This window comes from Setaria viridis, chromosome 6 (genome assembly GCF_005286985.2).
Source record: "Setaria viridis chromosome 6, Setaria_viridis_v4.0, whole genome shotgun sequence".
NCBI lineage: Eukaryota > Viridiplantae > Streptophyta > Magnoliopsida > Poales > Poaceae > Setaria > Setaria viridis.
In genome coordinates this window covers 32,134,829-32,157,763 of record NC_048268.2, presented here as the reverse complement: position 1 = coordinate 32,157,763, position 22,935 = coordinate 32,134,829, and the positions used below count along the sequence as shown (strand labels likewise).

The 22,935-nt window shown below is 48.8% G+C and overlaps 1 protein-coding gene across 1 annotated transcript; it reads left to right on the top strand.

The window, feature by feature from the left end:
* The first annotated feature begins 18,939 nt into the window (after positions 1 to 18,939).
* Positions 18,940 to 19,695, top strand: LOC117861913 (F-box protein At3g07870). Its single transcript, XM_034745432.1, has one exon. The coding sequence runs from the start codon at positions 18,940 to 18,942 to the stop codon at positions 19,693 to 19,695; it is 756 nt and encodes a 251-aa protein (XP_034601323.1).
* The last annotated feature ends 3,240 nt before the right edge of the window (positions 19,696 to 22,935 follow it).

Here is a 22,935-nt window from a genome sequence, read left to right as displayed (position 1 = left end):
GCAAACCAAGCTAGACATGGGCAAACATCTTGTGAAGAACGGATTTACGTCAGACTACACCAGGTGGATCTACCATGGTGAATCTGATCATGGGAGAGAGGAGGTGTTGAGACAACGTATCGAGGAATATGATGATGATGCCGGGGTGGGAGACATGTTAAATGACTATCATGAAGCACACTTCGATGAAGCACGTAGGGAGGAAGAGCCAGAGGCTACCGCAAAGGCTTATTACGAAATGTTATCTGCGGCACAGCAACCCCTTCACGGCCATACCAAGGTTTCTCAACTAGATGCCATTGCACGCCTAATGGCTGTGAAGTCTCAGTTTAGTTTGAGTCGAGATGCGTTTGATATTATGTTGACAGTTTTTGGAAGCCTGCTCCCGGTTGGTCACATCTTGCCAAAGAGCATGTATGAGGCAAAGAAACTCCTTCGTGCACTTAAGATGCCATACGAGCATATACATGCTTGCCCGAAGGGATGCATCTTATTTAGGAAAGAGTATGCTGAAGCAAAGTATTGTGTGAAGTGCGAATCGTCTAGGTTTCTGGAGGTAGACTCTGGTGATTGTCAGAAAAAGCAGCTCGCAATTCCCGTGAAGGTTCTACGGTATCTTCCTTTCATACCGAGGATCCAACGGCTTTTCATGATTGAAGAATCCGCGAAACAGATGATATGGCACAAAAACGGACGTCAATATAATCCTGAGAAGCTGGTACACCCATCCGATGCTGAAGCCTGGAAAAGCTTTGATGCGATTTATCCTGCAAAAGCTCTAGAGGCCCGTAATGTACGCGTCGCGTTGGCAACAGATGGGTTCAATCCTTATGGAATGGCGGCCGCCCCGTACACCTGTTGGCCCATTTTCGTTATCCCCCTGAATCTCCCCCCTAGCGCCTCTTTCAACGACATAATATATTCTTGTCGTTGATAATTCCATAGCACCCAGGGAATAATATGAGTGTGTACATGGAGCCTCTGATTGATGATTTGCTCCGTGCTTGGGAGGAAGGGGTAGGGACATATGACCGAGCTACAAAGACAAACTTCAAGATGCATGTTTGGTACGAGTACTTCCTGCATGACTTGCCGGCATATGGGATTTTCTGCGGATGGTGTGTTCACGGGAAGTTTTCATGCCCAGTATGTAAAGCATCTTTGAAGTTCATTTGGTTGTCGAAAGGTGGCAAATATTCTTCGTTCGACAAACATCGACAATTCCTCCCTCCTGACCATCCATTCAGACGAGACATCAAGAACTTTATGAAAGATGTCGTAGTTACAGACCCCGCACCGCCGATAATGACATGGGCTGCAGTTCGTGCTCAGTTAGACGCTCTCGAGGTCAATAATGAAGAAGGTGGTTCTTTGGGATATGGCGAGCAACATACGCAGAAGTCGTGCTTGTGGAACCTCCTCTATTCTGATGACCTTCTTGTTCCACATAACATTGATGTAATGCACACGGAAAAAAATATCGCCGAGGCAATTTTTGGTACAATCATGGACATTCCTGACAAGACAAAGGATAACGTTAAGGCTAGAGTGGATCAAGCGACGTTGTGCAACAGACCAAAGCTAAACATGGCACCTCCAAGAGCTAGCAAGTCGTGGAGGAAGCTTAAGGCCGATTTCGTTCGGACGAGGGCCCAAAGGAGGAAGGTACTAGAATGGTTCTAAACGTTAATGTTCCCTGATGGCTATGCAGCGAACTGGAAGAGGGGAGTGAATTTAGCAACTATGCGAATCAACGGGCTCAAGAGTCATGATTACCATATATGGCTTGAGCGCCTACTTCTGGTGATGGTTCGAGGCTATGTCCCTGAGCATGTGTGGCAGGTGCTAGCGGAGTTGAGCAATTTCTTTCGCCAGCTTTGTGCGAAGGAGTTATCTCGTACCGTGGTTGCAGAAATGGAAACAATAGCGCCTGTGTTGCTCTGTAAGTTGGAGAAGATCTTTCCACCAGGCTTCTTCAATCCAATGCAGCATATGATTCTACACCTCCCGTATGAAGCACGAATGGGGGGGCCTGTGCAGATGTCAAAAGGTTCTTCGAACTAAATGTAAGAATAAGTGCAAAATTGAAGTATCCATTGCAGAGGCATACATTCTGGAGGAGGTGTCAAACTTCACATCAAAATACTACGCTGACAACCTTCCTAGCGTGCATAATCCACCTCCTCGTTACAATGCCAGCGAAGATGAATTGAGCCTTAGCATTTTCCGCTGGCAACTCGGAAGTGCAAGTGGTGCGACCCGCAAGACCTTGAACCATGAAGAGTGGCGCTCTATTGTTTCGAACTAGTCACCATTCTCTTGCCTAAACGTATATTTCTCGTTGTTACAGGCAATTTCATCGTCAATTCTGGCGTAAATCAAGGCAACCGTACCCGCACGAAGCTGAGACTCTTCTCAAAGATGGTGCGGGAAATGGAATGCCCGATTTCATTTCTTGGTTCAAACAGAAGGTACAATCCAATTTCTTCGTCGATTCTTGTATATACGATTAATATAACAAACTGCCCTGCTTGAACTTGTAGGGCCGAACCGATGCGTCTATGAATGTCGAGTTGAGACAGGTTGTCGATGGCTATGACTATAGGGTCAGGTCGTTTACCGGTTATGACGTCAACGGATATCATTTTCACACAACAAGGCACGAGCAGAGTCGGGCCAATTGAAGAACCACAAATACCGGAGTTTTCACGCCAGGCTCTGATGGGGTCGAGTACTACGGAAGAATTGAAGAAATATACAAACTAACTTTTCATGGGTGCAAACCTCTTAATCCAGTCATATTGAAATGCCATTGGTTTGATCCATCTGTCGTGAGACAGGCTCCTAATCTTGGGCTAGTCGAAATTCGACAGTCATCCATGTTACCAGGAGACGATGTCTATATTGTGGCTCAACAGGCCACGCAAGTTTATTATTTGTCATACTCGTGCCAAACTGACAGCCGTCTTAAGGGTTGGGACGTTGTGTACAAGGTATCGCCACACGGTAAACTACCTGTACCAAACAATGAAGATTACAATATAGACCCCAACATGTACGAAGGAGAGTTATTCCAAGAAGATGGGCTCGAAGGGAGTTTTGTGATAGATTTAACTGAAGCGATCGGAATGGAAGTAGACAACGAAAGGGTTGCTGAAGGGGATGGTGGAGACGAGGTTCAGAATGTGAAGGACTTAGAATTACTTCAACGATTACAATTAGCTAATGACAGTGATGACGACATTCCTTCTTTGGAGCACGGGCTTGACTATATCGACACGCGTGATAGTGATGATGAGACTTATGATCTAGCTAATCCTGATCATGATGATTATTTCTAATACATGTATGAGTCGTACTAATTTATTTATAATTTATTTATAATTTGCATATCTTTCTAATTATGTTTTGTTTATCTATGCTGACTGGTTTACTCTTTTTAATTGCAGGTCATTGAGCAATGGTGGGCGGTATGAGGAAGCTCACGTCGATTTGCGAGAGACTGGCCGCTACAAGGACTGGTTCAGGGTCAGGGTCACGTTCAGGGAGCGGTCGAGGGAGGCGTCGAGGCAGGCCTTGACGTAGGGTTGAGGAGGAGGAGGAGGAGGAGGTGGTGGTCCAGAGGCCTCAAGGGAAGGGTAAAGCGGCGAGGCCCCCGTCGCCTAAACCTGAGGTGGTGGTGAAGGAGGAGGAGGAGGAGGAGGAGGAGGAGGAGCTACCTTCCGCACACGCCTCTGGGGACGACGAGCAGGAGGAGGCGGAGGAGGAGGAGCAGCAGGAGCAGGAGGGGGACGGGGAGGCAGGGGATGCCTAATCCAAGATATGGTTGCGAGGTCCCTCATCCCTCCCAAAGCGTCCGATACCTGAGCATTTACGCCCGCTGATTAAACCGGTTGGGACCAAGTAAGTAACTTTAAATATTCTCAATAATGTTCTTATGTTGAAAGTTACAAAAACTAATAATGTATATTAATCACTTGTGCAGGAGTTGGATTAAGCATAGTGGGGGTGACCACAACCGTAAGGCCAACGGGATCCTTGGCCTTTTGTGCAGGGTTCACTTCCCTGGCTTGGTGGTGTACGTCGGATAGCAGCAGCCGGCCTACACGTGGGACCACTACGTCGCCGCCCCCGACGTCCCTGATCGTCAACAAAGGAGATTCCCCAACATAGCGGAGCGGGTGAAGGCCGAGCTGTGGGTAAGTACTCGTCGCACTAAATTGCTCAATACATCACCTACGTTCGACATTCTTGAAATAATAACTGTATACATCGCGTCTATATGCAGGATTTCTATAGATGCCAGGAGGGATTCGAGGCCAAGGCGAAGGCCGTCTCTGATGTAGCCGCCAAGAAGCTCGTGAAGGACATGCATTACGAGGCGCGCATCCAGGCCATCATCGAATTCCACGCTCAATACAGACGGATGAATGTTAGAAAAGAGGAGGCAAGAACAATGAACCTGACCAAGGACCAATTCATGAGGGTAAGTAAAGAACGTTGATACTTACTATTTAAGATTAATTAGGCTCAATTTCTTTTTTCATATGTCACACGCTTGATGATGTAGGTGCCTCCGTGGTGGTATCGTGCGCATATCCAGTGCTGGGAGAAGATGGTCGACGTGAGGTTGGAGCCTGGGTGGTTGGAGAACCACCTTGCTTGCCGGCAGCGGTGTTTGCAGATGCCGACTGCACCACACCATCAAGGCAGCCTAAGCCTTGATGAATATAGAGAAAAATGGGTACGCAACTTCAATTCTTTATTCTAACGTTCAATTCTACATAATTCCTAATCATTTTTTATTTTTTGCCGCAGTCGTCATCACATGATGGCCGACCTTGCTCCCAGTTCAAGGCATGGGTCCTCTCCAAAAAGAGCAAGGCGACGGCCGATATCGATTTCAACCCAGACGACCCGTCCGAGGCGTACAACCATCCTAGCATACACAGTCACGTCACCGAGTATACAGCGATGGCTAGGGAGGTTCACGGTCCAGACTTCGATCCGAGCTCCGAGGACATTGATGGAGAAATCGTGATGAGGGTGGGAGGAGGCAAGAAGCATGGCCGATATTGGATTGGCGACGGCGTAATCGACACGGCCTCTACTCCCACTCTCTCCCAAATCCGAGCAAGGAGCACGGACTCGAGCCCGGCGATACGGCCACGACCCACCACTGCACAGTTCCAGATGGAGGCTCTCCAGGTTCTTTCTCTTCCATTCATCGTTCGTTTGTTGTTATACTTTAGCTTTGCATTATAACATTGCAATGAAATATTGTAGGCCCAGGTGGAAGCTGCAAGGAAGAAACAAGAGGAGATGGCGGCGCAGATGGAGGACATGCGGGGAAGATGGAGGAAGAAAATCGGATGAGGATGGACCAGATGTTCCAGTACATGCAGAATTTTGCTTCGAGCATGGGTCAATCTTTGCCTCCGCCACCACCGATGCTGTTCCCTCCGCCTCAGCCACCCACAAGTACTCCTGTGAGTCACTTGGTACATTGTGCTTAAGATTGAATACTTTAATTTTGACAACTTTAGATGTTAGCTCAGAATGTCCTATCTTATGTGCAGAATCAATCGGCGGCTTCGAATAATGAAGATCAAGATTTGTCGCAGTGGTCTCCTTGGCCTCCACGGAACGAGACTTGGTTGTGAACTTGGTTGAAACTAAATTGTGACTTGAACTTGGATTTATGGATTGTTTCGTGCTTATGTTGGATTATGCCTGTGATGTTTATGAATAATCCTTCTAATGGTGGTTGTGAATTATGCCTGTGATTGTTTATTACAAATGCCTGTGATGATGTGTATTGTGAATTGAGAGGGGTCCATTATACATCACAAAACGGGAAAAAAAAGGGGGCTACTGACCACTTTGCCGAGTTTGCCAAGTGTTTTGGCTTTAACACTCGGCAAAGTGGTCTGTTCCACCACCAGGTGCCACCTATTTGCCGAGTGTTTTTGCCTTAACACTCGGCAAAGGGCACTTCTTTGCCGTGTGTGGGCACTCGGCAAAGAGGCCGTATTTGCCGTGTGCTGGCACTCGGCAAAGAAGCAATTTTTGCCGTGTGCTGGCACTCGGCAAACATGCTCTTTTTGCCGTGTGCTGGCCATCGGCAAAGTTGTCGAGTTTGCCGAGTGCCTGCCGTCTGGCACTCGGCAAAGCTGCCGTTAGCCTCGACGCCGTCAAAGCCAATTTCGCCGAGTGTGTCTTTTCGCCGAGTGTTTTTTGGCCGTCGGCAAAATATTTGCCGAGTGCACGAGTTTTGACACTCGCAAAGTGGTGTTTGCCGACACAATGTTTGTCGTGTGCTATATGCCGAGTGTAACACTCGGCAAAACCTTTGCCAAGTGTTTTTGGGTCTTCGCCGAGTGCCTGTGGCGCTCGGCAAATTAAGTGTTTCCCGTAGCGTACCTGTGCATTGTGGTAATGCACCATTTAGGCGCACGTGATAACCTCCACGGAAAAATAACATTGGTGCCCGTTTCTAAAATTGGACTTCTAATTGTATAATATATGCTCCTCCCTCCATCGAAATTGAGGTATGACATATTTGTTTAATACCCTAAAATATCTTTATCAATTACAATCATATATATGCCGCTATGATCACACGCACACCTACATCTATGCACGCCTATAATAATAGACGGCGTCAAATCTTACACGTCCGCCTACCCTGAAAAAATAGTACTGATAATTTCTTAAATAAATCTAAAAAAAGGAGCACCATTTATCGAACCCAGTGGATAAAATCCAACTATTTGAGCTATGGTTAGTTTGCAATACCCTTTGATCAATAGAGCAATTAACCTAAAATACCCTTATACCTACTTTTTTATTATCCACCACTCCCATTATACTAACATAAATCCATGTGCTGACAAAGAGGACAACATAATTTGAATGCATAAGGCTAGTCCCAGTGCAAGGTTTCATTGCACTGTTTCCAAGGATGCCACATCATCCCATGAGGTGTATTCTCATGAATGAAACAAGGAGTCCCAGTGCACAGTTTCATTTCACGATTTCATAGGATGCCCATGACATTTAATTGTGAGGCATGTGATTGGATATGGTTAGATAAAATGAAACTCTATAGCCCCCAATGCAAGTTTCAATAGGTTTCATAGTCTTGGAAACAGTGTATACACAGTTTCATCCTGATGAAACTCCTTCTCTCTCTCACTTCATAACTACTATGCCATGTCATCACATATGCTGATGTGTCACCGTATTTAATGTGCATGAAACCTCTATGAAACTCCCACTGGGATTAGCCTAAGACCAATCTCAGTGCATAGTTTCATCATACTATTACCAAGACTGCCATGTCAACTTTTCAATGAAATGAAATTGTCACTCTCAGTGCAAGATTTCATTGCACAATTTCCTGTAGCATTTAATTCTTCAATAATGTTATGATCAAATGTGTCATGGGATGAAATGAAAAGGGTCTCAGTGGGTGTTTCATCCAGTTTCATGATCTTGGTAACTATATCGGAGGAGTGTCATGACCATGAAACTCTATTCTTCTCTCTCATCATAAAAACCCTGCCAAGTTAGCAAATATGTTGATGTGTCCAGCAATTTATTGCCATGAAACTCCCCATAACACCTCCATTGAGACTAGCCTAAGTCATTTGATGTAATATATAATATAAAAAATAAAATAAAAACTTAGTCCATGTGTAAAATAAATAAATATGTAAAAGAAAGTATGCTGAATCTATTTCTATAATGGAAAAAGCATTATTCTAAAGAAAAACAAACAATATAACATATTCTTTCCTCCTCCAGGACAACATACATTGTCTAGTTTTGCTCAAATGGTTGACGCTAATGCCCGCTTAACAACATTGGAAAAAGATGGTTAAGTGATGAAGGCGGAATGATGTTTATGCCATAGGGGTCTTGACAGATGACGTACATGGAAAAGTTATTTCCAAAGAAAATAATTATCCTTTTGTTAGTTACTACTCCTCCATTCTTTTTTGATAGGGATATTTCACTTTGACACGATAACCAAGAAAAACAACTCTACTTATCATCTAATTAATGCAAACAAACGTTTTTCATTAGTCCTTCAGTGGCAATGGTTGACGCGATGACTCCTCGTTGTTGATGCAATTTATTGCCGCGGCCCACATTGTTGGTAAATAGGACTATCATTTGTGAAAAATCTGAATTTTGAAAGTATGTCTATCAAAAGAGAATGGAGGGAGTAACGTACACGCACGCAATCTAAATTGAATATGTAAAGTACATAAGCTTCTGCACGTTTTTAGGGCAAATTTCGAGAGCTTCATTCTTCATTCAACAGCAGGATTACAACCACAGTTTTTCCACTTCCATAAGCCAATTTGGAAAATGACTAATTCAGGAAGACTCGATCAGACATTGTAGGTTGCTTTCGCGCAACTGCAGTGAGCCACCGATTTAGGGTGCTTTCTTGCAACAGTGAGCCACCGATCTAGCCTGACCCCTGCCGTCCCGGATTTCATGCCATTGATACTACCGGTGAGCTATCACCACTCGAAGATTGTAGTTATTGAAGAGTTCCTATATTTTTCCTATGCCTCATCCAAACACATGTTTTATATCTATCCTATGTTTTAGATCCATGTAGGATTTCAATTGCATGTGCATTACAATCTTATGTTTTTCCTATTCCTATGTTTTGGAAATCCTACGTTCCCAAGAGGCCCTTAAGCACATACTGCACACAATTACACAAGCTAGGCGCCTAGGCTTTATCTGGTACGGACTCTCGAGTCTTCTTTATTTGTCATTCCTGGTCACGCTATCCTCTCCCTTCAACCACAACCAGCCACCAACACCTCGCACTTCCTCCATCACCGTCGCCTCGCATGGTCCCGCGTTTGCGCTCTAGGAGATGCAAGTGGCGGCTGCGGTGGCGTCCACGCGCGGCACTGAGGCGGGCGGCGCGAAGCCTTCTGCGCGGCGGCTGGTCCGCGTGATGGCCGGGCGCCGCCGGTGGGCCGCCCTGCTGCTCCTCGCGCTGGCGTACACGGCCGCGATGCTCATGCTCGCCATGGGCGGCGGCGAGGTGCTGGGCACCGGCGCTGTGGTCGAGGCCGCGCTGCAGCGGCGCGCGGCGCCGGCGACCACGTCGCTGTCTCCTCCGTCGAGCTCCAACGCCAGATTCTGGCGCGCGGGAAAGCGCGGGAAAGGAAGCACAGGGATCACTATCGGGGAAGGAGAGAAATCGCGAAATACGCAGGGCGACGGAGTCCCGATTCGGCTCGGCCAATATTTGCGTCAGTTTTGGGGAGCTGTTGGAGAGCTCTTTTTCCCTTTTTTTTCCTCCCTAATTAAGGTATTAGGGGTAATTTAAGGGAGCTTTTAGAGTTGGAGTTGCTCTAACCCCCAATCCTATCTCCATTCAATTTCTATTTCTAGTACAAATTTGGGTGACCGATAGATAAGTAAGATCTCAATCAATTGAGTAAAACTCTTTGTCTATTTGCACAGTGGACAGTACAAAAGGGGAAAGCTTGGTCTAAAGTCAAAACAATCTGATGACGAAGGGAGTTCGATCAAAACCGGGGACACAACAAATGGAATGGAACTACAACTCTGAAAGGACAAAATCATACGGATCCAGATGAATGAATTTTATAACACAGTTCAACAAAGCACAAGTAAAATAAAACTCGAGTCCAGCGACTATACAAGGAACGATTTCACGCGATCACCGACGCCGAGGGAAGAAGCTGGAGCCGCAATAGACGAGGGCGGCTGGGGTGCGATCCCTTCGGACACCTTGGTTGGGATCTTGCGGCGTATCCTGCCGACCCCACGGCGGCGGCTCCGCCTCGTGTGCCGGCACTGGCGCGACGTCATCGACGAGCGCATGCCAGCGCCACGACACGCCCGTGCCAAGGTCCTCGCATACGCCACCGATAAAGGCGGCTCTTCTCGCCGCCCCCGCGCCTACGTCCTGGACGACGACCTGATCGAAGGCCGCAGCAGGGAGCTGGAGCTCCCCGGAGCGGCTACGGCGCAGTTACGGCGGCGCTGGCTCCTGCATGAGGAAACCCATGAAGGCATGCGAGTGATCGGCACGTGCAACGGCCTAATCTGCCTGTGCCGCGGGCGCGGTGGCGGCATCGTGATGTTCAACCCCGTCACCGGCGAGGAGCTGGCCGTGGACCCGCCGCCGCCAGTTGCTCGGCCCGGAGGCTCGCGCCGCGACGAGGCCGCGAGCGCCTTCTGCTTCGGGTACCACCCGGCGACGGGGCTGTACAAGATCCTGCACGTCCCGCGCCACCCCAGCGAGGCGTTCGACGCGGTCCACGTGCTCACGCTGGGGGAGGCGGCGGCGGCGTCGTGGCGTGAGGTGCCGGCGCCCGGGTCGAGCTGCAGGTACGGGTTCGGCCTCGTCGCCGTCCTCGGCGTCGCGTACTGGGTCACCAAGGACGCCAAGCGGGTAGTGTCGTTCGACCTTGGCGACGAGCGCGCCGTGGTCGTCGCGGAGCTGCCGGTGCCCATGCCGTTGCTGCCGTGGCTGTGCTACACGTGCCGCCTGGTGGACGTGGGCGGCGGGAGGCTGGGCTTCACCGTCTGCCGTAACTATAGGCACATGACGAGCAAAACCGAGGTAAGTGTAGTACGTGCTCCGGCGAAAACCTAGCAAACACAACGGCCTGTGTTTCTCTTTTGATTCGTATGAGCTATGTGTGCAGGTGTTCGTGCTGGAGGATGGAGGAGGGGAACGGATGGTGTGGATCCGCCGGTACGTTGTGCTGGTGAATGACGACCAGGAGCAGCAACTGGCTTCGCCGCTCGTAGCGCACGGCGAGCACCTCCTGACCTATAGCCGGCGGGGTTGCCCGCAGGCGGGGAGGACGGTCTCTGCCTTGTACGTGCACCGGCCGAGGGAGGACAGGGCCCTGCGGTGCGGCGTGGTGCCGGTCGCCGCTCGGAGCCCAAGGACGGTGGTCGGCGAGTACGATTGCGACAGCGTCCGGGTCTTCTCGTACGTGGAGACAACGGAGTCTTTGCTCGCGTACAGTTGCCTTGCGAAGTGAACATTTGAGATGTAGCAGGACAAGATATGAGACAATGTACAACGCAAACGTTTAGCAGGCGCTTTTGATTGGTTTTCTTAACGGGACTGCTAGCGCCCGAGATCCAGGGCGCTAGTGTTCGGACGGTTGGGAAGCAGAAAAAATACCGCTGCAACACGCGTCACATGTTGCATCCAACATGCAAAGAATAAAATTTCTGGAAATAAAGTTCGACACATAAAAGAGGTCATCGCAATAGTTGTGAATGTTTCGATCAACATTTAATTGGAAAAATTCGTTTAATCCAAAACATCTCGCAACACCTTGTATAACATCATACATCATCTATTGGAAAATCTCGATTTTACAGTTGCAACATCTCGAAACCAGAATAAAATCATCATCAACCTTCGTCAAAAAAATCATCATCAACCATGCAACATAAAAAAGTCACCGCTGCAAAAAATCGAGCATAGTATAGAACATCTTAAAAATCAATCTTGCGACATGAGCCAACACTACTCAAAACATCTCAAAATACCTGTTGCAACATCAAAAAACCTCGATGCTACATGGATGGTTGGTGCCTCTCATGGCGGAGTCTTCTTCTTCCTGGAGCATGATAGCGGCCACCATGGAGTCTTCCCCCGCGCCTGCCGACCGCCGCCGCCCTCCACGCGCGCCGCAACCTGTGCCCGCGTCGCTGCCACTGCCGCCGGCTTGTCACCACGTGCCTCTGCCCACGCGTGACTCTATACTTGCCGGCCACTGCCATCGCCACCCTTGCGCGCCGACGGCCCCGCCGCTCGCGCTCCTGCCTGCCAGCCTCACGCGCTGCCAACCCCGTCGCGCGCCCGTGCCTGCCAGCCTCGCACGCTACCGGCCCCACCGCACGCCCGTGCCCGGATTGTGACGACGAGGCTCCGCGGTGCGTGGGAGGCAGTTACGAGCACCGCCACGAGAGGTGACGAGGCAGCGCGGCGTGGGGGAGGGGGCGGTGAGGGCGAGCGCCACCACCGATGAGGCAGCTGCAAACGCCACCACAGAGATGCCAGAGGAGTGAGAGAGCGAGAGAGTCAGAGAGAGGCGTGTGGGACAGGTGGGAGTCTGGATGGTGGTGAAGAAGATAAGGATTGGGAGACGTTTGGATGAGAATAGGCCACGTAGCCGTCCGACAGGGGAACCGCGCGTCCGGATGCCCGGCTCATTACCATTTTTTTAACATCGTGGACCTGAGGCTATTCTCGCTGGGAGTTTTTTAAGAGTTTTATTCTTATTTAATGATACGAAACATCAGCGATTTTAATGATATGGCATGCGGATTATAAAGAGAGGGAATGAGTTTTATTAGGATGAAACTCCGTATACACTTTTTCCAAGACTATGTAACATGATGAAATTAGCATTGGGGACTAGAAAGTTTCATTTTATCTCATCACATCCAATCACATGCCTTACAATTAAATGGTATGTCCGGCCTATGAAACCACGAAATGAAACTCTGCATTGGAAGACCTTTTCATTCATCTCCTCAAAAAAATTTGGATGACATGTCACTCTTGGAAACCGCAATATGAAACTCCACAATGGGAATAGCTGAGAGCACAAGGTGAGCTCCTTGTGTGGTCAGTGGGTCCCATCCCAAGTAAACCAACGTTACAATGCATCACCCTTAAACGCGGCCCCTTCCGTTACTTTTCTGCACGAGAAGTAGCGACATAAAATACCTTCATGTCGTGTGAACCCCACAATCATTCGTATGATCAGGAGACCAGCCGTTCCACGTTGCATACAAGGTCGATCTCAATCCCTACATAACTGACCATGACACAACAAGATCAAGTTGGATCGCGAGAGATCGATCGACCAGAGATTGACGCCGCAATGGTGGACGAGTGTTTCGATCTCTGCCTCACAACGCCCTCGTGCAGGTCCTGCTGCTCCTCCCAATGAGCTCGCGGCGGTGGTTCCGCCTCGTCTACAAGCGGTGGCGCGAGCTCATCAACGAGCACACGCCGAAGCGGCGGCTCCGCACCAAGATCCTCGCCTTCTTCCCCGGACGCGGTTGCAGCCACGCCGTCATCTTCGACGACAAAGAAGGCAGCCGCAGGCGGCAATCGTGGACGTACTGGTGTTACTACAATCGCAGCTACGATCTAGTCGGCACATGCAACAGCTTGCTTTACCTCCATGAGAGGACCCCGTGCGGCATCAACGCCAGCAGCAAGTCTGCCATCTCGGTGACCATGATCACCGGCGAGTCGCGGCTCCTCCCGCCGGCGCCGATGCAGTTCAGGGCATTCGGGAAGTACAGCTTCTGGTACCACCTGACGACGGGGGAGTACAAGGTTGTGCACATCCCGTGCAGGAAGGGCCAGGCGGCCAGCGTCGTGTGGGTGTCCACCCTAGGCGGCGGCGTGTCATGGAATGTATATATAGAACTAGGGCAGAAGCCTGAAGAGATCGCTGGCCGTACATCGAAAAAGGGCAGAAGCCTCTTCAAGAGATTGCCTGGCCGTATGCCGCCCACAGCGAGCATCTCCTTACCACCCGGACGATGGAGTACGACTCGGTGAGCTTGCACGCGTCCCCCCTGAGTGAGGTGGAGAAGCATGGCCATGTGGTGAGGACGGAGGCCGCACCGCCACTGTCAATCAGCCTGTACGACAAATGTCGCAGCCTTCGGATGTTCGCCTATGTTGAAACCATGGAGCCTTTAGCGTTTTATGGATGCGGTGGTGACAACGAGGTTGGCGATATTATGAAGTGCGATTGGAGATTTGATAGTGGGGAAGGACGGTGGAAGTTGATGTTGCATAGTTCCTCGTGGGACGCTATCCCTAAGGGGGGCTCTTAAAAGGAACCGATAAACCCTCGCGTCGCCCCCACGTGGGCAACTCAGGCAGCCCCAGGACCCTATCGCCACCCCTTCCCTGACACCTCCTCTCGCCACGCCGCGGCCCGAGCGGGCCACCGGAAGCCTACGCGGCTCGCGAGGAGGGTGGCAGCGGGGGCCCTTCCCCATCTTTCGGTGGATTTGGGTAGGCGCGACCACCTGAGACACCTGAGGGAGCCTGCCACCGTGGGCTTCACCCCACGGTGGCAGAGGCTGAGGGGCCATGGATTGGGCACGGTGCCAACCAGATCCGTTGGCGGTGCGGCCCGTGCGCGCGTGAGGCGGCAGAGGTGTTGGGTGCCGTCGGAGTCCCGGTGGGTGGCGGTCGCACGCGGGTGAAGGCCGGCGACAGCCGGCGCGGGGCTGCGGTGGTGCGCAGAGGTGAGCGCATGAAGGTCGGAGGCGGCCGGTGCGAGCCACAGAGGCGCGCGTGTGGCAGCCGGAAGAAGCACGCGGCGGCAGCTGCGGGCCGCACAGGTGTGCAGGCGGCGCACCTGGGAGTGGCACGGTGGTGTGCGACGTGGCTGTCCGCGACGGCATGTCAAGGATGAGGCTCTGCGTGGCTTGGAGGCACTGTGGTAGAGTAGCCAAGTGTGATTCACGCGAGTCTCGCCAGCAACACCATGGTGGTTTGGCTGGCGCTGGCCTGCGCAATGGCGTGCCAACGGTGCCATGGTGGCATGGTTGGTTGCGCAGGGCCATCTTTGCGGCGCAGGCGTGGCAGAGACGGCGGCAGAGGGCGCTGGAGTGGCCACACGCATGGCGGTGGTGACTGAGGGTTGCGGTGTGGTGGCAATGATGGACGATGACTCAGAATGGATGTGGTGGCTGCCGTGTGTGTGATGGGCGGCTGGCATAGGTGTCTTGGGGGCGTTGGGGCTGCGGCGGCTGTGGGATGAGGGCTCTTCCAGGCGAAAGTCTTGCTCGTCCTCGGGCTGGGCCGACAACGACAACGTTCTGCGGACACCGTGTTCCCTCTTGGGGGTGTTGTCGAGGTGCCCTCCTCTCCCTGGCAGGTTTCTCCCGGTGAAAACCTTGCCTGAGTTTTCTCAAGCAGGTGGCGGCGCTCTTGGCGGCGTTCCTTCCTTGGAAACGTCGTTTGTGGAGAACCTATCCCGGCCTCTTCCGGCGACTCCTCTTCGGTATTGTGGTGCTCTTGGCTATCAAGAGGGTGGGGTTCTACGCGGGGACGAGCGGATCTCTCTTCTCTCTTACCCTCTCCTCCCGCAACCTTTGCCTGTATTGACATTCGGGATCCACACGTTCCAGGGGAGTGCTGCCTAGTTGGAGTTTGGCAGCGCGTTTGCAACTCCACGTTGGCCTGGCGGCGATCGGTCACGCATTGCGGCGGCCGACTTGGTGCTAGGTTATTCCCCTCGACGGATTGTCTATTGTCATTGGCGCATGGTCTTTTCATCCTTTCGGACGAGTTCTTCATTTAGTCAGGCGTTTGCGAGTTGAGATCCAACCGGGTAGGTTTATAGAGGCTCATGTCGATGTCCCAGTCCGACCGGGCAGAGTTGTTATTGAGGTTCGTGTCGATGTCCCAATCCGAACGGGCAGAGTTGTCTCGTGGAGACGAGTTCTGCGGCTTGCGTCGATGTCCCAATCTAACAGTCTTGAGTTGTTTGAGATGAGTTGAGTTCGGCGCGTATTGATGTCCCAATCCAACCCGCTGTGTTTTCATAGCTTTTTTCTTTTTTTTTCTTTTTTTGTTTGCCTGGTTATGGCCTTCCAGGGACATAACCTTGTATTTTTTTTCTATATCAATAGAAACGCACTCATCTGAGTGTTGTTCGTTAAATAAGCTAGAAAGGGAAATACTAAAATCGAAATTCAACTTAATTATCATTGATAAGGGGAATAATCAAAGTGTTTTTTACAGCAACCGAACTCTCCAGCGTACAATATCAATTGTAAAGTTGATATCACTTCGTTTGCAGCTGAGTGCTGATCTGCTTTACTCCAATATATGATCGTTTGCCAAAAGAGATGGTGAATTGTTGTATTTAATGACTTGTAATTGTTTTTTGGTAAAATTCGATGAGTTATTTTTCTTAGAAATGGAGTCTTATAAATGTGTAGCATTATAGAATATGTTCGCAAGCAAAATATTAGCAAAAGCACCATATATGTGCTATAATATTTTTAAGCGAACATGTTTTACTATATGGATTTTTTCTGAACTTTTGAATTCCTCAGGTAGACAAACTAATGCTTTGGCACACATGCTAACATATTAGATGTAAAATTGACGTAGAACATAAATCATGATTTTTTTTCTTCTGACCACAGTGTTTTTAATTAATGTCCTCATCAAGTCCGCAAATTGAGTGAAATACGTGATTCCTCCATCCATTAGTAAATTCTAATTATGTATTATCATGGGGAAAAGACTTCAACCGCTTGTGCACTAGCATCCACTCCCAATAAAAAAACAGTATCCACGCCCAAAAATAATGTCAGCAACATATGTGCTCGGATTATGCAAATCATGAAAAGACCGTTGTCCTCGTGAATGTTTTAGAATCTATGTCCTTTCAATAGGCAGTTTTGCTTATAATCATTATTTTAATTTCGAAATACAATCAACGGTACAGATTTAAAACCCTTGGCTCAAAACTCATGCAGAGGCTCAATAAACCTATTCCTTTACCTAAACTAGTGCGACACGCACGTGGTATTTAAAAATTTAGCAACCAAATCAACAATTTTTTATTATTACAATTAGGGGTTTATATTTATTTTCTAAATAACAAATATTTAGAAGTAATAGGTTAATGCATACCTTGGTCATCAATGTGTGTACATGGATGCCACTGGAAATGCATGGCCTCGTATAGTGTGATTGTCCGAGTTACAGATTCATTAATCATTACCACTAAAAGTTGCCATCAATTATTTGGACTATAATCAACGAAAATTGGAAAAACCTCGCATTTGCATCCAGCAAAGGAAGACCAGCCAACCATGCATTGTTCTTCCTCATTAGAGGGTTCAGGTTCCCACTGAACTATTATAGAAGTAATTGTTTGTCTAGGATAGCGTAAGGTTATTGCTTTGTCATCCATATAGAGAGAGAGAGTCAAAAATTCGTAAGTTTAAAGATGGCTTGAGAACTGACTAATTTGTATTGATGTCATCACAATTATTAATGAATGTTCAAATAAAACAATAAAATATCTATCGATACAGTTAATCAATAGAATTTCTCCTCAGGCAGAAGAGAAGAGAGTCACCTCCTATCCACCACCAAGCAGTTACTCCCTCTTTTTGCCTTCATCAAAGATAAAGTAATTAAGAACAATCAAACATTCAACAAGCCAGCAAAAGAACATCAAAACTTCAACGCGAAATTGCCAATGAATTAGTGTGCTGCAAAGCTGCATTTTCCTTCAGAGAAAAACCACCAACAGAAGTTGTGGAGGATGATAGTTTTGTCTTGAGTCTGGAAAAAACAAATCGTTCCTTAGTATTTGTTGGCAACTCATCTCCTTCACGCCTCTCTCTAATCTCGTCTCCCTGTGGAAATCTCATCTCCCAGTTTTTTTCTCCATGAAGCAAGCAGGTCATCGCCAGCCATGCCAACGCCACCGGCCTGCATCCCCGCTGGCCGCTCGTCGCGCTCACAGGAGACACCGCCAAAAGCAGCTGGCCCTCCTCTGCGTTGACCTGCACGGGCGGTGGGGGCGGCGGCGCAGCTCACACAGTCCAACGTCGGCGTAGGTGCTCTGCTCCAATTCCACCCCCGCCATTGGCTCCCGCGTGCTCGCACTCCGCCGAGGATCGGAGGATGGGAGCGCAGAGAGGAGCGACGATGGGGAGGACGTCGCAATGCAGATGGGGAGGGGAAGAGAGGGGGAACGCGCCTCGGGGCGTTGGAGGGAAAGGCGCCAGGGGAGATGGAGGTGGACCTGGCGCCACCACCGCATTAGGAAGATAACGACGGGGCCCCAACTTCGGCCACGGCCCCGAGGGAGCGCGAGGGCCGAGGGCGAGTGCGGGCAGCGAGTCGGGCGGGTGCGGGAGGGGGAGCGCGGGACACGGCACTGCTGGTGACCGGCGGTTGGCCTTGGCAGATGGGGAGGTTCGCGGGGGAGCAGCAAGGCGAGCGCGGGCAGCACGGCGGAGGGTGTTGCTGGCGGGGAGCCGGGGAAAGGGAAGGGGAAGCGCGGACGGCACCGCGCGGAGAAAAAACAATAGGCGCGGCGGGTACAGGGGTGGGTAGGACAGCGTTCGGTGCAAAAAAAAACAATAGCTGTTTGGCTGAAACATTTTAAAACTCTCGATTTTATGGGCCTGCACCTCCTCCGACCTTCTTTGAGGCCTGACAGGTGGATCCAGCGTGAGGATGCGGTGCACTCAAATTAGGTGAGAAAGATTTTCAATTATTTTCGATCTTTACAGTATAGAAGAAAAGATGGCATGCGATTCCTGTTGCTATTCATTTTTCTCGGAGACGTGAACCAAGTACTCAAGGTCAAGGCTATCGTTATTGCGGTGCTATCTATGTTTCTGGAATTAAACAATCTAAACGCCCACCCTAATTTACTCAAAGCAGAAGAAAATAGAAGGGTCCATTTAAGTGCAAACACTATCCAAACATAATTTTTTCCTTTTCGCAGGAAGCCAAAAAAATTTCAATTTCATAGAGTGAATTTAATCTAAAAAAACATATTTTGTAAATTATCGGTCATTCCTGCTCAAACTAACAGTAGAGTTGGTATTTGTCGCATGTAAATCTTATGGAAAAGATAATGTGCTTACATGTAAAGTCACGCTGGCACGAGTTGTCATACTATTGGCATACGTGTATCCTTTGCTTCCGCAGCGTTAGCACGAGTTGTCGAGTTGTACACTAGTTCGAATAAAAGTGCGGTTTTCCAAACGTGCACATTGTCTTCAAACGCATCACGTTCGGTTAGGAAATATATCCATCTCCTATAATCGGCACGATTTTATTAGATCTCCGGATCGATCTACTAGCGATAAGCAGGCGCAATGGCGGATGACGGTTTCAGTCTACCGGACGACGCCTTGGTGCAGGTCTTGCTGCTCCTCCCGACGAGCTCGCGGCGGCGGTTTCGCCTGGTCTGCAAGCGGTGGCGCGACCTCGTCGACGAGCACACGCCGGAGCGGCAGGCCCGCACCAAGACCCTCGCCTTCTTCGCAGAAAGCTGCGGCTCCCGCGCCGTCGTCTTCGATGGCGAAGACGGCAGCCGCAGGTGCCATGCGTGGACGTACCCGTGCTCCTACGACCTCCGCTACGATCTAGTCGGCACGTGCAACGGCTTGCTCTGCCTCCACGAGAGATCGGCGTTCGGCGTCAACGCCGGCAGCTTGTCCGCCATCTCGGTGGTCAACCCGATCACCGGCGAGTCGCAGCTCCTACCGCCGGCGCCGACGCAGAGGCACTGGGAGCAGTTCAAGGCGTTCGGGATGTACTACCACCCGACGACGGGCGAGTACAAGGTCGTGCACATCCCGTGCCGGCAGGACCAGGCGGTCGGCGCGGTGTGGGTGTTCACCCTAGGCGGCGGCACGTCGTGGCGGGAGGTGCCGGTGACCACCCCCGGCGGCGCGAGCTACCACCACTCCTGCGCAGCGGTCAGCGTCGACGGGTTCACATACTGGCTCGACGCGCTCGCCGACAGGGTCATGGCGCTCGTCCTCCAAGACGAGCGCGTCACGTGCTTCGACGTGCCGCCGGCTCTCCGGCGTGGTCTGACCCCGGAGAGGAAGGCGGGTGGCGGCTGACAAGCGTCCACGCGCGGCTGGGCATCGCCGCTACGACGTCGTGGACCGGGGTGGAGGTGTGGGTGCTGGAGAGAGCGGCGGCGGCGGAGGGCGGCCGCGGTGGGCTCGAGGCTGCACGCTCCCCGAGCCCCGCGGCACCTGGGGCCCTGGATCACGGCGCCGCACCTGACGGGGAGTACGCCATGAGCCGGTCGTGGGGCAGGGCACGGCTGTACCGGAGCAAGGTCGGAAACCTGATCGACCGCCACGGCAACAACGGGCTGCCGCCGCTGCTGGAGGGGGCGGCGGAGCAAGTCATGGACGACGACACACCACACTACGAGGAGATAAAGACCTTTGCCTACGTCGAGACTCTGGAGCCATTGCCGGCTATGGACGGGCCTGCTGCTGGAGATGGCGGATCAAATCAAGCACGTGCAGCAAATGGCGGCATGGAGAAGAACGTGAGAGGATGAAGGTGGGCTCTTTTGTTGAAATTTTAAGCTGTAACATTGTTTATTTCCCATAGCTGTAACTCTGATCGTAAATTCTCTTCAGAGAGGTTTGAACTATATATAGTTTTCAAATGTTCACTAACTATTTTCTGTATTCATGTGTATACCTGAATCTGATGAGGTTTTGCTTTCTTTTCTTTTCTTTTTCTTTTTTGAAAGGTGGATAGAAACCCATTTGGCCCACTAGGGTTTATCTGGTCCTTAAGCAGTTTCTCATCTTTAGTTTCTATTAGGCCCACCAAGGCTCATTGTTGTTTTCTTATTATTAGCGATGGGCCACTGTTTCCGACCGATAGGGCAAACAAGCATGGGACGGATGGAGTAGGCACGGAGAAAGCAAGGGTTAGGATTGAGTAGGATTGAGAAAGCAAGCACAAGCCGACCCGAGGGGCAAAGCAACTCACGGACTGGCGAACATCTCTATTCCGGACTGGTGCAAATGAATACCTCTTTCTCACGGGTTGAGCCTCTTTCGGCTGGAAGAAAACTCTCGGAGCGAAGCGTCCAGGTGGCGAAAAAAAAAATGTCTGAGCTCGGGAATATCATCCTCCTTTCCAGCAATTTCTTACCTAAACTTTCCTCTTTATTTGTAACTGTGCTATACTTAGGCAGTTAGCGGGTGGAATTCATCTATTCCCTGTATATTCTTTTTTATTTTTCCAAATAAATAAAATAATAGGAAATTAAAAAATGGTAATAGGTCTTTATTACATTACCTAAACTTATTTATTTCTCTTCATCTCTACCCCAATAACCCCCCCCCCCCCCCCCACACACACACCCCAACCCACCCCCCACACACACAAACCCAAAAAGAGCAGCAATGTCATCAACTACGCACAAAAACATATTTTGCCAACAACAAATGGTGCTCGAATTATGAAAACTGTGAAAAGTCCTCCGTTATCCTCATAAATGTTTTAAAAACTATGTCCTTTCTAGATGCAGTTTTTATTGTAACTATTATTTATTTTGAAAACATGACTATCAATTGGTGCTATCTTATATTTCTAGAAGGAACCTATTCACTTTGTCCACTTAACCTCTAAACAATTTTTTGGCTCACTTTACTTCCCTGAACTATTTCATTTGGTCCAATCTACCCTCTAATTAGATTTCTCTTTTTTTTCTTCATGTATGAGTTGAATTTTGAGTTCAAATTTTGTGAGCATATACAAAACATGATACCTTAGAAAACTATACTAAAAATCTTTTATGGTTATTTTTATAGGTTAGGAATATTTAATACGAAATTGATCTTAGATATACAAAAGTGTACGAAAAAATAATCATGAAAAAATTCTAATATATTTTTCTAACATAGAGCATCATATTTTAATCAACTAACAAAATCCGAAATTAAAATTCAATTTGTACCTAAAGAAACAAAAAATAGAAATCTAATTAGGGGTAGATTGGATCAAATGAAATATTTTGGGGAGTAAAGTGAGCCTAAATTTTGCTTAGAGGGTTAAGTGGACAAAGTAAATAGGTGAGGGAAATAAAATGAATTTTTTCCTTTCTAGAATAAAACAATTTAAACAAGTGGCCACCCTAATTACTCAGAGCAGTAGAAAATTGAAGACCATGAATTTAAGTACAAACGCTAGCCAAACAAAACTTTTCCTTTTCGTGATGAACTAAACTTTTTTTTTCAATTTCATAGAAATTAATACACAAAAAACATATGTTTAAATCATCCCGCCTCGAACTAACAATAGAGTTAGTATTGTCGCATACGAATCTTATGGAAAGGATAATGTGCTTACATGTAAGCCACGCCAAGAACAGTTGGCATCAACAGCCAAGTTATAAGGATTCCGTAACTCATTGCATCAAAGTTTTCTTAGCAGTGGCATATTTATCCACTCAGCAACTAGTCAATAATAAATGTAGTGAGTGAAATATAGCTTAAAAACCATCAAAATAATGCTATAACTAGCATATGTCATATGTTTTACTATAGACAAAACAATATGCTTATCCCGTAGGGCAACTGAGCACCATTGGAATCGTCACGCAAGTTCAAAAGGTTTACGAACGCACCATCAATAATGGATGACGTTGGATTATTTTTTTGTTGTGAACGACACAAACATGATGAGTTGCATAGCCATGACATGTTATATGCATATCCACTGAGCAACTACTCAGTGATAAATTCACACGATGTCATATTGGCAAATTGCTCAATAACCACGAAAGCAACCATCATGTTTGCTTCAGCTTATCAGCCACCGAACGGTGTTTTTCTCTCACAACAAATCAGCCGTTTCAGCTTTTCAAGCTTTTCAGTCGGCTTATAAGTCCAGCCGAACAGGCCGAACATCATTGGTGATATATCACCACAATGTCGAATTGGCCACCGAATGATTGCTTGACCTCTTTACTGACGAGACAGCAATTGACAAACGCCACCATTAAGATTAGTGCTCTCCCTCCATCCCAAATTGTTCGACGTTTTGATTTCTCTAGATACGCAGTACGCATCTAAATTCATATTATATCTAAATACATAGTAAAAATTATGTAGGTAGAAAAGTTAAAACAACTTACAAGATATGCAATCTCCAAGGGGAGAAAGTAGGAGAGTAAATATTTAAAAAAGAAACAAGGAAAGGCAAAAACATTGTAGAAACCTAAACGATTCTAGGCCAGCAACGTGAGTCTTCACAATCATTTTCGTTGCTTATCTCAGACCAAAAGGCAAAAGAAAACAAATGCCGAGTCCGCGCTAGTAGTCTGC

Coding starts and splice junctions, on each gene's coding strand:
- LOC117861913 (XM_034745432.1), top strand. CDS start 18,940: ATGGCGGATGACGGTTTCAGTCTACCGGACGACGCCTTGGTGCAGGTC.